Raw genomic sequence first — 15,072 nt, forward strand, 5'->3', positions numbered from 1 at the left:
CTTCTTTAGCTAGTATGATATTTGAAACATTTTTAAATTGGTTATTTAAAATCAAGAGAGTTTATATAAAAATCTGTATTTCCAGTCTCTTTGGAAAATGCACAGATCTGGTGGCACCAGGCCCGAATTCCCAAATGGCAGCACCGGAGGAGTTCAGTGGCATCTGTGCCCTTTGGTCCATATACTTGCTCCTTCTCCACAGTCCCCAAATACCCAGCCCATACCTCACTCTCATTGCTTTACCAGGCAGTCACCTCTTCTACTTTGACCTGCAGGGCACAGATGTCCCCCAAGGGCACTGGGATCAGGACCTTCAGTGAACAGTCAGGGGACATCCAGGGGGAATGTCCTTGAGCAGACGGCCTCCAAGAGTAGAGGGAGCTTGCCTGGCATTGTGCCCTCCATGCCTGCCTCCTGCTCACCCACAGGTCCTTTCATTTCGGCTTTCCCACCAACTAAATGTCCTGTATGTCTGCTTTCCTGCTACCTGGCCTGCACCCAGTACACAGGCTCCTCTACCTGGAAGCTTCTTTCTTTCTCAGTCTGTGCACATTTGTTATTAGTCCTTGGGAGGAGCTCAGCAGTCCCCTCCTATGTGAGCTGTCCTAAACATTGCCTTCAGCACAACTACAGTGGTCTTACTGTTCTGGCCGCCATCACAGCTGATGTGAAGATACTTACCCCCTCTTGGTTCCTCACCAGGGCCCACCTCCCTCTCCCTGGTCGGAGCCAATGTGCGGGGTGGAGCAGAAGTCAAATGAACACACAGCCCCTACCCTATCATTGTGCTCAGCCTCACTCCCTCAGCTCACAGGTGACTGAAGCCACAGTCAGAGGAAAGAGACACTGAGAAAAACAATTCTAAAACTCTCTCTAGAGAGCCACAGATCTTGGGTAATTCCATCCAGCCTCTGCTTGATGCCAACCATTCCTGAGCTCCTGTCTCCTGTCCTCAAGACATCTGTTGTCTTTCTGTCCATCCCGTCCTCCACACTTCCATTCTCTCACACTTAGGCCCCAGCCCTGTCTAGGTATTAGAGAGCCCCAAAGCTGCCCAGAGGGCTAGAAACATGTAAATCCCACCAGAACCTTCTCTGATGGAAACCCTTTGCTGCCTCCTGACTGCCCCTACCTAGCCCCTAGGAAAAAGTCCAAACTTGGTCCCTGCCCGTCCTCCACCAGCCTTTGGGTACAAAGCCTGGACCAGACAGAGAGCAGGTGCCTCAGAGCCAGCCCCACTGTTCATGGGTACCTGAGTCTCTGAAGGCCCCTCCCAACCTCAGCAACAAGCAATGCCTTCTCCAGGAAGCCCCTTGAGCACTTTCCCCACACCCCATAAACAGCTGTGAGAGCTAGGAAAGGGAGGCCCCTGGGGCCCTGAGTTGGAAGGGGGGAATTGGCCTGCAATCAAATCAGAGGCCTAAAGGCAGACATGGGTGTGGCCTGATGAGGACCCAGGGGTTGTAGAGTGGGCATGAGGGAGGATGCTTGAAGAGACTGGAAGAACAGCAGCACCCTGCCCTGGAAAATACCAATGGGTCATGATGAGCATTGACCCTATATGTCCCTCAGGAATTCTGGGGAACAGGAGCCTCTCCCAAGGCCCTCCAAGTGCTGAGCCTGGCTGGATGACTGGGTTAGGGCTGGGGGAGGGGACACAGGCAGAAGATGATGGTTAAAACCAAAGGCCATAAAGACAAAGATTCCATCTGCATTGGGCTAGGTGCATATCCTGGCTGAGTCCTCAAGGAGCAGAGTGTCCCCTTTTCTGGGCCTCAGTTTGTCTGTCTATAAAATAGGATAATCACACCTGTTTTTATTAATAATAATAGTCCTTGAGTTACTCAGCTATATGAGAATTAAATATATTGATATATGTGAAATGTTTAGCATACACTTGGTCCCACAAGTACCATGTGTTACCTATTTCAGCACTTTCCTCATACACACTCATATGCACACACATGACCCCCCACATGCATGTATAAACACACATAGCCCAAGTACACACAGACTTTTTTCTAAAGCTTGGATGGCATTATTAGGTGCATTCCACATGAGCATGGTTTCTAGAAGGGTATGTTTTCATCCTCTGGGTTCTGTGTGCTTTGTCTTTGGGTCCTGCAGGGTGAGGAGGGACATTTACTGAGCCCTGTTCTATGCCAGGCACTGTATTATAAATTGATATATCTTATTTCAAAATAACCAATGTGTGTGGGGTGACAATTAGGCTTCCTGAGTCCTGCCACCGCTTAGTGCCAGGGGAAGAATTGAGAGTCTTACCCTCTGACTCACCATACAGGTCTTGGGAAGCCACTTGCCTGGGCTATGTCCCTTAGGTACCATATGCTTCTGGTATACTCCTTAACCTGCCCTACAGGGGAGTTCTCTGCATCATGGATCTGGAAGCTATTGGGCACTCCAGAGTCCTCTTAGAGCTTAAGGCTGGGAGAAGGCTGTTTTTCCTGTTATTCTCACTGCAAGATAGAAAGCTTTATGGGTCTCAGCTCCTTCTACTCTTTGCCTTGGCTGCCAGGGACCTCTTAACCCAGCTGTATATATAGTTCTTACAGGTTTTCTCAGTCAGAAATTCCTCTTTTGCTCTATCTCTCTATCCCTCATTTGCTTTCTTGTCCTGTATTAAATGTTTTGGATCTTTTACTATCTGATTTTTTGCAAATCTTATTAAAATATGGTGCACATAAAAGTATCACAGTCAAGCATACAGTTTAATGATTTTTCTCAAAGTACACACAACCAGAGAAGCAGTGTGCATCACCAGCACCCAGAGCCTGTCAGGCCCCATCTAGTCGCTGACCCACTGAGCTAGCCATGTTCTGACCTAGTTTTGCACTTTACATAAATAGAGTAGTGAAATTTTGTGCTGGGTCTGGCTTTTTCATTTTTGTAATGTATTGTTTCAAATTTTTACTTACTGATTTTAGAGATGCGGGAGAGAGAGGTCAAGCTTTTTTAAAATTCTTTTTCCAAAATCCTCACTCGAGGATATATTTATTGATTTTAGAGAGAGAGGAAGGGAGAGAGTAAGAGAGAGAAACATTGATCAGTTGCCTCCTGTACGTGGCCTGATTGGGAATCAAACCCATGTCCTTTTGGTGTATAGGGCAGCACTCCAACCAACTGAGCCACCCAGCTAAGGCAATGTGTTTGGTTTTTCATAAATTTTAAAAGTTTTTGGTACATAGAGCTAATGTAAAATTTACCATCTTAACCAATTTTAAGTGTACAACTTAGTGGAATTAAGTATATTCATAATGTGTAACCATCACCATCATTCATCTCCAGACTTCTTTTCATCTTGTAAAACTGAAACGATGTCCCTAATAAATAATAACTCCCCATCACCCATCCTGCAGCCCCTGGCAACCACCCTTCTACTTTCCAATTGTTTGATTATTCTAGTACCTTTTATGAGTGGAATCATGCAGTATTTGTCATTTTGTGACTAACTTAACTTACTATAATGTCCTCAAGGATCATTCATGTTGTAGCATGTGCCAGAATTTTGTTCCTTTATAAGGCCGAATAATATTCCATTGTAAGTACATACCACATTTTGTTTATCTATTCATCTGTTGATAGACACTTGGATTGCTTCCACTTTTGGCTATTTTGAATGATACCACTGTGAACATGGTTGTATAAATATATGTTCAAGTCTACTGTCAGTTATTTTGGGTATATGTGTACACCTAGAAGTGGAATTGCTGGGTCATATAGTAATTCTGTTTTAAAGTTTTTGAGGAAACTCCATATTGTTTTGCACAATAGCTATACCATTTTATATTCTCACTAACAGTGCACAGGTTTGCAATTTCTCCACATCCTTGCTAACATTATTATTTTGTTTTGTTTTCATTTTTATATTTTTAATAGTTCATCTTTATTGTACTTTTTCATTATCATTTGTTCCCCATCCCCTCTTCCACCTTGTTATTTTGTGTCTTTTTTTTTTTAAATAGCAGCCATCCTAATGAGTGTGAAGCGGTATCTCATGGTGGTTTTGATTTGCATTTCCTTGATGATCGGCAATGTCAAGTCATGATTGCGTTTCCATGTGAACACATCGTGCACCTTGTCGCATGAGCTCTGCCCCACCTGTTCTGTTGATATCTGTGTTAGGGCCATGTGAGCATACCCTGACGTATCTGCTCATTCTGTTGCTGATAGGCATTGGGTACTTACCCATTTGGAGAGATTGCAAGGAGTGCTGCTAAGAACATTCTAGAGCAGGTCTTTTCGTGGACATAGACTTGAGTTTTTAAATCATTGGCCTCTCCTCTTTGGAGGTTAGTATTGCATGAATAAACTAATCAATAAAATGTGTAATACATGTTCCCTGCGGGCCCTTTTAAGGTTCCTCAGGCTTGCATAAGCTCCACAAGACAAAACAGGACACCTGTCCATAGTGCCCTTTTGCTCCCTATCTCAGGTGGCCTGGCATCCAGCTGCCTAGCACGTGCCTTCACAGTTTCTAATCTCCCTCAAGAGCAGCCACCTTTGGCCCTGACACCACCCTTGCCCTCTGTTGTCCCAAGACCCCACTCTCACCACTAAGCTGGATAGCTGAGGGTGTGACCAGGTCCTCTCTGTGCCCAGGGGTCTTTGGGCAGCACCTGGAGGACACAGTCCACCTTGAGCAGAAGTATGGACCCCGTCTGGCTCCTATGCTGGTGGAACAGTGTGTGGACTTCATCCGGGAGCATGGGCTTACTGAGGAGGGGCTCTTCCGCATGCCAGGCCAGGCCAACCTGGTGAGGGACCTGCAGGACTCCTTTGACTGTGGGGAGAAGCCACTGTTTGACAGGTGAGCCCCTGGGGGAGGGATGAAGATGGGGCCACCTGCCCATTATCCCTCTGCTGGGCCTTCTCCCAGGACATCAGCTCCAGAGTCAGGCTTGCATGGGTGCCCAGGAAGCCTGGCAGCAGGACTATGGGGAGAATGGTTCCTCACATTGCTGCATATGTGCTGAAACAGACCTCCCCAATGGACAGAGTGCAGAGCCCCACATCCCTGCATTTCCCCTAGACCCCCTTTCAGGGACAGTCCTGCCACAGAGGAGGTTGCTCACTTCCAGGCAGGCTTTTTTCCACTGCAGGTGCCCCTAAACCCAACTCAGGCAGGAGAAAGGAAGGGCCAATGCTTCTCCATTCAGGACTTCAGGCTCTCTTTAGAGTGTCTACTCTGGTTCTGCTTAGGGTGACCTGCCCCTAGGTTCCATCAGTGCCAAGATGGAGCAGCAGCTGTGGCCCCACATCCTCTCAGGTTTCCTGATGGGGAGCAAGTCTACTCCACCTGTCCTGGGCCAGTGCCCATCCTAACCCATCACTGGGGCTTACCAGGTCCAGGGATTTACCCTTTGGGCAGAGTCAACCTCACTAAGAGCCAAGGGGCTAAGAATAGGGGAAAGGGGGATGTTTGGGGGGTGCTACCCATTTGGGACAGTTTTTCATAGGAAGTTCTTCCTGTATCAAGCTTACCCTGGCCTTCATGGAGCTTTCCTTTTCTTCTTGGATCTGCCCTCATAGATGTGGCCCTCTATGCCCCAGGGTAGTTTATGGGTTCCTACTGGGAGCCCTGGCCTTCCTGGGCCTCTTCTTGGAGCAGAACACCCCCTGTCCCTCCAGCTTCTGCCCAGACCCATCACTGTAGCCAGGATAGTCTGCCCATGTCTTTCTTCAGATGTAGAGTCTGAGACCACCATTCCCCAGAGGAGATCTGCCCAGGAGGCATCGGGGTCCCTCCATCTGGAGCCCTATGAAGCTGCATTCTGATACTCTGAATTGGTGGTACAGAATTTGCAATCTCAGCGAGCCTGTGGTCCATTCTGAACCTCTGCCAGCCAGGCCTCTTCTATCCTATGCCTGTGTGGTCCAGGGTTGTAGTTGGAGGTTGCTTCAAATGATGCCCCTCTGTGATTCATGGAAACTCACCTTTGACATTGGGCTCTGGGCACTTTTCCTTCTAGAAACTGCTTCCTGGGTTGTCTAACACCATTCTTTCTCATTTTTTACCATGTCCCTGGTGGTCCTCTGGCCCTGCACTTGTGCCCGCCTAATTGCTCCAAGGCATTGCAGAGCAGTCTCACTCCTAGGTAAAAACCACACTCTGCACAACAATGAACTTCAGACACAGGTCTTGGGCTCCCTGCTCCATAAATAGCCCCACCAGCCTGGAAGCCTCAGTCAGCAGAGCTGTCTCAACTCCAACCCTTTCCCAGCCCTGGCCCTGGGGTAGGTAGCAGTTCTAAGCCTGTCCACCTTGTTGCCAAGTCCCAAGGAGGGTCTCCTTTGAGCCAGACCCTAACTGCTCCATTGACCCTCACCATAGTCCTTTCTTACTTCCTTCACTCAACTTACCTCACCCATCCACTGAGTGAGAGCACCCCCTCAGGCATGGGGATGTAGCTATGAACTAGACAGACAAGGTCCTGCCCTCAAGGGGTCAGAAAAGACGGCAAACAGGTAATTGCACACAAAGGGAACCAGTAAGTCTTCAGTCAGCAAGCCCAAGCCCTGTCTGGCAGACTAGCTTAGAGGAAGTCCAAGATCAGGACACAGTACCCAAGCCTAGGTGTGCTGCCCTCCATGGTGCTCACCTAAGCCTGGGCAGCTCTGAGCTAGAAGCAGGAGACTGAGGACTGGGAGCAGACACATGGGGTGCCGGGTGCTGGAAATAGGGTGAGGAGCACAGAAGCCCAAGCATCCATTGAGGAAAGGGGCTGACCTCTGACCTGCCCATCCCTGGTGGCCAGTACCCTGGGCCTCCACTCTCTTTGACATGGCCCTTCTCCTTCCATCGCAGGGCAGGTGGGGGTGGGAGCAAGCTCAGGCTTGGGCAAGGACAGCTTGTCCAGCCTGCTTCCCTGCCCACCCCTGCTCCCATCCTCCCAGGAACGGTGCAGCTGCCATGTCACCCTGCAGAGGACTCTGAAGTGGCCACTGGGCCCTCAGAAGGGGATTCTTTATTCCTACTGGTTCCCTGACCAGCTGTCCCAGGGCTCCTCTGAGCCAGCAGGATCATGTATGATTCCTCCCACCCAGAGCAGCCACTGTGGGGGAACAGCTGCACCCTGCTGGCCCTATGGCTTTTACAGCAGTGGAGAGTTTAACACTGCCGTCCCTGAGGGCCAACCCATACCTGAGGCACAAGGCTTCTAAGCAGGGGCCTGGGCTGTGGGTCATCTGAGCTGGAGCTCCAGTCCCTACCCAACTCAGTACCCTTGTGCCAAGCTCCTGGAAGCAACCTGGGCATTTTCATAACAGGCAGTGGGAGCAGATGCAGTCCCTAGCCCTCTGTGGCTCTTTTTTGTGCGCATGCACATACACATGCAAGGGTGTGAGAGCAGAGCCTGCCGCTGGGTGGGGACATGCTGATCCCTCTTTCAGTTCTCTGGCACCCATGCTTCTCATGTGTCCCCTTGCTGGCAGCACCACAGATGTGCACACGGTGGCCTCTCTGTTGAAGCTGTACCTGCGGGAGCTGCCCGAGCCTGTAGTCCCTTTCGCCAGGTATGAGGACTTCCTCAGCTGCGCCCAGCTGCTCACCAAGGACGAGGGGGAGGTTAGTGGCTCCTGGGGAATCATCCTGGGAGGTGGACCTGCTAGGTATAGGGAGGGGGCTGTGGAATCAGCACACAAAACTCTGACTCATTATGTTTTGAGACATGTAGATCCTGACCTGAGGCCTGCTCTGTGTGTGTTGGGGTAGGGGTAGGAGAATCCTGCTATGGGGGCAGGTTTATCTTGCTTTGTTCATGGGGCAGCCTGGAGCATCCTGATCCTAGGGGGTGAGGAGTGTTGGAGGACTCCCTCTGTGCAGGGCCTTCCCTGCATGAGGTTTCAGCCTGGGGGTGCTCAGAGCAGGTGCCTCCTAAAGCAGGCCAAGTTTTGGTCACACCTAGGATACCACCCAGTAGGCACTCCTATTCCACCACCCAATCCTACACTCATGTCAGGCTACCCAGTGCCACAGAGTTTAGAAACAGCCAGACCCTTCATCTATTTATATTCTGCTTCCTTCCAAAAGAATCTGAAACAAGACAGAGGCTCCCACCCCAACCCACAGGTGCTTGGCTAGGAAGGACTGTTTACCTTCCATGTGGCCCTGTGGGAGATGAGGGGTCTTTATCTGGCAAATGTTTGTGTCTCAGTAAGCACTGGCCTTGACATTCCTCTGGCATCCTGCAGAGGCCCATCCCTCACATCAGTCCCCAAAGTAAATCTGCCTCCCCAGGAGGTCAAAGGCCTGGCCCAGCCACTCCTCAGAGGGAGAGGAGTTGGTGGTGCCCTCTGGTCACCAGGGGCCAAGCCAAATGGGCCACTGGAGGTCTGGCCTCTGGTGCGTGCCACCCTCACTCCTGCCCACTTCCTTGTCCTTCCCTCAGAGAGAGAAGGGCCAGTTGCTAGTTTCTGAAATGCTGTTTTTCTCTTTCAATACCAAGGGGACTCTGGAGTTGGCTAAACAAGTGAGCAGCCTTCCCCTGGCCAATTATAACCTGCTCAGATATATCTGCAAGTAAGTGACTGGGGGCAGGGGCCGGGTCATTCTCCCATCCCACACTGCTCCCTGAGTGCCAGTCAGAGAGCCAGCAGGGACTATTAAAGAACACAGTCCCTGTGCAAAACTAGCTTACAGTCCCCTGTGGGAGCAGGCAGTGCTCAAGTCCCTCGTGGATCATTCAGAAGGGAAGAGACATACTTCTGTTCTTTTTGCCTCCTCTTCATGTCTTTCTCAGTCCCCTTACCCAAGAGTCACCTCCTGACATGACTCCCAGCTCAGGTGTTGGGAAAGGGCATGCAGGTTGGCCCTCACCCAGTCCCTGACATCTGCACCACTACAGGTGAGACAGCCATGTGTTTCCTTCCATGCTGATGACAGTACCTTGTGCCATAGGCTTTTGCTTCTGCTGTCCCTCCTGGACCCCAGGGGAGGCTCTGCTCTCTATCAAGCTGGCAGGGGTAGCTGGCTGTGGGAGCATGTGGCTGTGGGCCCCAGGCAGCTCCCCGCAGAGCAGGCATCAGGATTTGCTTCTCCACCAATGGCCTCTTCCTTACTTGGCAGGTTTCTAGATGAAGTTCAGTCCCACTCAAATGTCAACAAGATGAGCGTCCAAAACCTGGCAACCGTTTTTGGACCTAATATACTTCGGCCACAGATAGAAGACCCAGTAACCATCATGGAAGGTGACTGGACGTTTGTATGGCTATGTGGGAGGGCATGTGTGCCCACATGTACCTGTAAGACATCTCTAGACCCTGTCCCAGAGCCCTTTGCCCCTGAGAACATGGGTAGTCAGGTATAGACATTATTGGTAGCACAGGGTTGTGAGATATGGGGACTCAGCCGAGAGGGCTCTGACACCCAGGAGCTGGTTTCCAGTCCCAGCCTGCCACTTGCTCATTTTACAGCCTTAATGGGCATTGTGCCTGCTTTCTCCTCTGTACCTAGCTGCTGTAGTAGGCTGGGAAGCACAGCGCCTCCTCTGTTTCAGGAGCTGCATTTGTCCGAGGAAGGCAATCCTTGGGCAGTATCCCTCTGTCTGTGCTTGGCTTTGGAGGGTATAATGGTCATCCTTTCCTTCAGGGTAGCTGATGGCAAGCTCTTGTAGAGAGTTCTCTCTTGAGGGGCAACCTGGTTCTGGGCTGGGGGCAGAGCCTGGCACCCTGGGTCCAAGCTGCAGCGCCCCCTGACAGATATGATTGGAGAGACATTCACAGCCAGGCCTTTCTCGATTTGGCTTCTTGGCAGGCACTTCCCTTGTCCAGCACCTGATGACTGTCTTGATCCGCAAACACAGCCAGCTCTTCACTGCAAGGACCACTGAAGGGCCAGCCTCCCCCCATGGGAGCCCACCTTGCACAGTGGGGTGGGGCTCCGAGGAGGTCATAAGGGACAGCCAGGGAGAGCCCAGGAGCCCCAGCGCCCCTGGCTTATCCTCATATAGGACCTCATCTCTGGATGGGGCCACTGTGGCTGCACTGTCTAGAAACTCTCCCCTGGGCCCAGGTAGCCACTCTGGCCTGACCACCGGCAGTCCTGGGAAGAGGATGCAGACTCTGCCTAGTTGGAAGTTTTCCTTTCGGCAGTCAGGGTCCCGGTCAGGGAGCCCAAAAGGAGGCAGCTCATCCCTGGAGGTGCCCATAATCTCCTCTGGCAGGAACTGGTTCATGAATGGGTTGTCCTCCTTGCGTGGCCACCACGGGGCTTCCTCAGGAGACAGGCTCAAGGACTCGAGCACCTCACAGAGACTCTCCACCTATGACAACGTGCCAGCAGCCAGCCTCTTCCCCAGCACTCCCAGCATGTCCAGCTCAGCGTGGTCGGGCTCCTCCTCCTTTGAGGCCTTTGCTGGGGGCTCCATCAGCAGCTGCACAGCCTGCCGGGCCAGCGACTCCTCTGCCTGCAGCTCCCTGCTCACCAAGGGGGCCTCAGAACCCTCCCCCTTCCCCAGCAGCAGTGAGGAACACAGATCCCCAGACCTGGGCCGCAGCCTGGATGAGGTGGGCCTCTGTCCCAGCAGCAGCGAGCCCAGCGACCCAGGCAGCCTGGCCCAGGACCGTGCCCACTACTCCACGACTCTGCAGGGCCTGGTCACAGAGCTCAGGGCAGAGCTATGCCGACAGAGGACTGAGTACGAGACAAGTGTGAAAAGGTAAAGGGCTGCAGAGGCTGGGCTGACTGAGGCTGTGCCCTGGGCTGGGCAGAGCCATTGTGGGCAGCGCTCACTGGGCACTGGCCCAAGGCAGTCAGCCTCTGGCCTCATAGCTTCTGGCTCTGAAGGAAAGTCTCCTGGAGGCAGGGCTCTGAGCAGTCAGCCCCAAGAAGTCACCTTTTTGGGAGAATGCCATAGGACAGAGTGGGCATGGGGTCCTATGTTTGGGAGAGCTCCATGAATTCCTGCTGAAGGAATGAGTCAGAATCTCAGCCTGGGCTGTTCAGAGCACCTCTGATAGAGGGACTCAGACTAGGGTTCCTGTGTGGCCCGCAGTCAGGTAGGAGGCGCTGGGATATGTTGACAGCAGTTAGGCCTGGCATGGATGAGAACGACTTCTAATCAGAATCTGTTTTCCTCTGAGAAGGGAGCTGGCAGTGCCAAGCCAGGCTCTCCCTCCCACCCTGACCACAGGAGGATGCTTTGAGTCATATTCTGAGCCTTTTGAGCTTGCTCACAGATGGCCTTGTTTGACCCTCCCAGCCTCTTTGTGAGGAGGGTGTTTTCCTAGCTCTTAGAGGCCAGGTTCTCCGGCTAAGGTCGCTGGCAGAAGCTACATTGAACAGCACTGTGCTTCCAACAGCATTTCTGACTCCTTGGTCTGGCTCTCTGACCTGTGGCTCAGTTCCCACCCACTCGCAGGGGTATCAGTGGGTTCTGAGGACATCCTTTCTCTATCAGGGACAGTGGAGGTGGAAGGAATTCCTGCTTCTCATTTTGAGCCTGAGATTTCCTCAGGGAACTGGGATGGTAGCACTTGGCTTTGTCGTTCTTCTGGAAGCCACATCCTGGGCCCCCAGGGAGGGTCAGCATGTGCAGGGGCTGTGTCCTTGGCAAATATATGACAGGAGAAGGGCTTTAAGGACAGAGGTCACAAGGAAGGTCAGGGAGGGTCAGAGCAGGTCACGTCTGAGCCAGGACTTCAAGGCCCAATAGGACTGAGTTGAGCAAGAAGGAGAAAGGACACACCATGAGAAAACCTTGAGGTATACAGTTGTGTGGAGTCCCTAAAAATGTAAGCCTGGGTTTACCAGGCAGAGGTGACTGGAAGCAGTGATGGGGACAGAGGAAGTGATTAACTGCTGGGGACAGACAAGCACAAAGATGAAAGCTGTGGATTTCAGGTCAGTTTACCACAGACAGCCTCACAGGAGGTCAGAATCAGCTTGTCACCTGAGCTGCTAGTTCCTTCCCATACTTAGAGGCTCCATTTCTCAGAGGAAATGCAATGTTGTTTTGTGATGGACTCTAGGTCAGACCATCAGGTATGGACAGAGTGTCCCAGACAGGCTCCCTTCCCCCAGTGGGTCTTGACTGTGTGTCCACCCAGGCAGGCTCTGTGAGCTCAGGGACCTCACACATTTGTTTTGAAGACTGACGTGATGGGGGAGTGCTCAGCACAGTGCTGGCTACGTCCAGAGTGCTCCGGAAACACTGATCTTATTGCCTCCTGCTTGATGGGTTGGAGGTGAGATAAGGCCCTCAGAGGCAAAGGGCCAGCAATGACAGCTCCTATAGTGGCAAAGCAGTCCTATCCATTGTCCTGCTTGGAGGGAAGTGGTCAAAAATGAAAAGGTCTCTGAGCATAGGAAGGAGCAGGGCCCCTTCCAGTTGGCCTTTGGGGTAATATATCTTGTTTATTCTGTACCTATGGAGTCAGTATTGGGTCTGGTCTGGGTGGGCAGGCAGATCAGCTCTTCCCCTGTCCCTCCTGTGCTAGATGCTGAGAACAGAGCTATGAACAACACTGATCAACATCTCTGTCCTTATGTGGTTGTGGGGGCATGGAGAGACTATACAAAAAACTTTAAAATCTGTGTGGTCTGTTAGAAGGTTAGAGGATGAGAATGAAACAGGGTGGAGGGAAGGGGAGTGTGGGAGAGAGGGTTGGAGTCGAGTCTGTGCTGCAGGCAGAGGGAAGAGAAGGCAGGTGGGGTGCAGTGTGAGAAAGAGGGCTGACAGGAAGCAGAGGGCAGGACCTTTGGTCAGATCATGCTCTGGATTTTACTCCCAATAGACTAAGTGACTGGAGGGACTTGAGCACTTTGATCACTTTGACAGGTACATCTGGCTGCTATACTGAGGACAGCATGACCAGTTAGGCCACAGGGTCTAGGTCTGACTGGGTGACATGGGCCTAAGGCAGTGGTTGAGGTGGGGAGAGGAGCCAGATTCTGAACATATTTGGAAGGTTTTGCTAATTGATCAGCTGTGGGAGTAAGAAAAAGAACTGCCTTAGGGACATTTTTGTTTGGCCAAGCAACTGGAAGGTGTTCACTGGGGCTGGGGAAAAGTGCTTGGAAGAAGGGTCAGGGGCTCAGCTGTGGACCTGTGAAGCTGGAGATGCTTATTTCATTTCTGAGCAGAGTTGAGGATCATTAGCATATAGATAGATGGTGCTTCAGGTCTGGAGACTGGACCAGGGCCCGAAGCTTGAGTGCAACAGTGGGTGGGAGGAATTGGCAGAGAGGGCCCTGGGACTCGAGGAATAACAGTGAGGCGCCATGGGGTTGCTGCTACCTGCCTTGGGGGCCTTATTTCTGACAGCATGTCCTGTGCTCCCCAGGTGGAAGGCTGGGGTGGAGGGAGTTTTTCTCCCTTCTCTGAGCTTGGTGTTCAGTGATTGAGGTGGAGGCTAGGCCTTGTCCTGTCTGGGCCTGGGAGTTGACATTTGCTCCTCATACACTGGGTGCCAGGCATTGTGTTGTATACATGTGGTGTTTTGTCCATTGTAGCTGTAGTGCTTGGGGGAGGCTGTTTCTGCATTTTTCAGGACCCCGGGGCTCAGGGAAGTTTGTGTCTTGCCCACAGTCATATGCCTTGTAAGTAGCCAAGCCAGTTCCCAAGGTCCGGGCTCAGTGTATCCCTCAGGCCAGACAGGAGCTGGTTGTCTGGTTGGAAAGACAAATGTACCAACCTTTGTACAGTGTCAGCCTCTATAAAAATGGTGTCACTCTGGTAGCACAAAGGAGCAATAATGTGACCTGCTGGGGAGGATTCAGAGAAGCTTCACAGAGGGCACACTGAGCTTGGACTCAAAGGACTAGCAGGAATGGAAATGACAGCTGATGGGGTTTCCTGTGAGTTGCTGTGTGTGGCTGAGGAATGAGGCAGTGGGAGGGAGCAGAGTAGAGGCAAGTCCCAGAGGGGACTGGTCCTGCTGTCTGCAGTCCATCCTCCACAGGATGGTCGGCTGGCCCACAGGGTAAAGTGGTCTTCATATTTTAGTGAGGACTCAGGGATGGAGGGCAAGTGCTCACACTGGTATTTCTGATCACCAGCTATGGGCGGGTCTTCCAGAGGTGAAGTGCCAGGGTCTGTGAGGTGGGGAGGAGGAGGCCTGTACAGCTTCTCTGGAGCTGGGCCTGTGCTTCACATGGCCACCCCTCCAGGCCCAGCCTGAGAGGCTCTTACCCCATCAACTCTCTCTCGGCAAACCCAGCAAGCCAGTCTAAAACAGGGTCTTTCTTCTTGATTTTTAAGACTTGAAGGAGGTACTGCCAACCTGCGGAAACAAATGTTGCAGCTAGAGGAAGAACTGGACCAGGAAAAGAAAAGGTACACCATGCTGGAAATCAAGCTGAGGAACTCAGAGCGGGCACGGGAAGATGCGGAGAGGAGGAACCGGCTGCTGCAGCAGGAGATGGAGGAGTTTTTTTCAACCCTGGGGAGCCTAACTGTTGGGGCAAAAGGTGCCAGAACCCCAAAGTAAAAGAGTTTGTTTCTGCTGTGCTTCTCGCCCTCCTCTCAGCAGAGTCCTGGCCTGGACTGTAAGGAGCCCGAGGCCCCTGCAGTGTGGACCCTGCCTCAGTGCCTGAGCTCGCTGGAGAGAGGAATCCTGACATCTGGGCAGGGGATGGCTGGAAGCCTGGGCCCCTCATGGGATCTGGATGCTGCTGCTAGGGCCCTGCAGGGCCTAGCAGGTGTCAGAGGGGATAGTCCCTTGGCCACCAAAAGAGATAGCACTGGAATTCAAGTAGCCCACCCAGGAACATTTTGCATTCTTTATTAAATTTTCTCTAAAAGCATGATACTTGTCTCCTTCTTTATGGTCTGCAAAATGGCAATTACCAAGTGACCTCTACTGTTTCTATCAGGGTTGGGAGTCCCCAGAGTGTTCCATGGCTGGAATGCCAGAGTGGGGTGTGAAGCTCCCTGAAGAGTACCCAGAATTGTCGACTGGATTTATGCAAATCCATGTGCTTTGAGCTCCATTATCTGTGTGCTCAAGGCAGGATGGCTTTCCTCTCCTCCCTCCCCACTCTGAGCCGCCTGCGCCTCCACAGTTGGTGTCTGTCCTGGAATTGCTCTCAAGCCTTGCACCAGAACCTGCTTT

At 51.9% G+C, this 15,072-nt stretch overlaps 1 protein-coding gene across 2 annotated transcripts in view; it reads left to right on the top strand.

Moving 5' to 3' along the window:
* ARHGAP22 (Rho GTPase activating protein 22) overlaps window positions 1-14,764 on the top strand; it is a 162,831-nt gene extending 148,067 nt beyond the window's left edge. For both annotated transcript variants that reach the window (XM_045842031.1, XM_045842032.1), the window contains 6 exons: window positions 4,621-4,828; window positions 7,453-7,585; window positions 8,466-8,539; window positions 9,086-9,207; window positions 9,773-10,676; window positions 14,220-14,764. In XM_045842031.1, coding sequence (XP_045697987.1) covers window positions 4,621-4,828; window positions 7,453-7,585; window positions 8,466-8,539; window positions 9,086-9,207; window positions 9,773-10,676; window positions 14,220-14,448 — 1,670 coding nt within the window. In that variant the 3' untranslated portion in view covers window positions 14,449-14,764. The remainder of the gene's footprint in view (window positions 1-4,620; window positions 4,829-7,452; window positions 7,586-8,465; window positions 8,540-9,085; window positions 9,208-9,772; window positions 10,677-14,219) is intronic.
* Window positions 14,765-15,072: the final 308 nt, after the last annotated feature.

This window comes from Phyllostomus hastatus, unplaced genomic scaffold, assembly GCF_019186645.2.
Source record: "Phyllostomus hastatus isolate PE091 unplaced genomic scaffold, TTU_PhHast_1.1 phas_contig_38, whole genome shotgun sequence".
NCBI classification, from domain to species: Eukaryota; Metazoa; Chordata; class Mammalia; order Chiroptera; family Phyllostomidae; genus Phyllostomus; species Phyllostomus hastatus.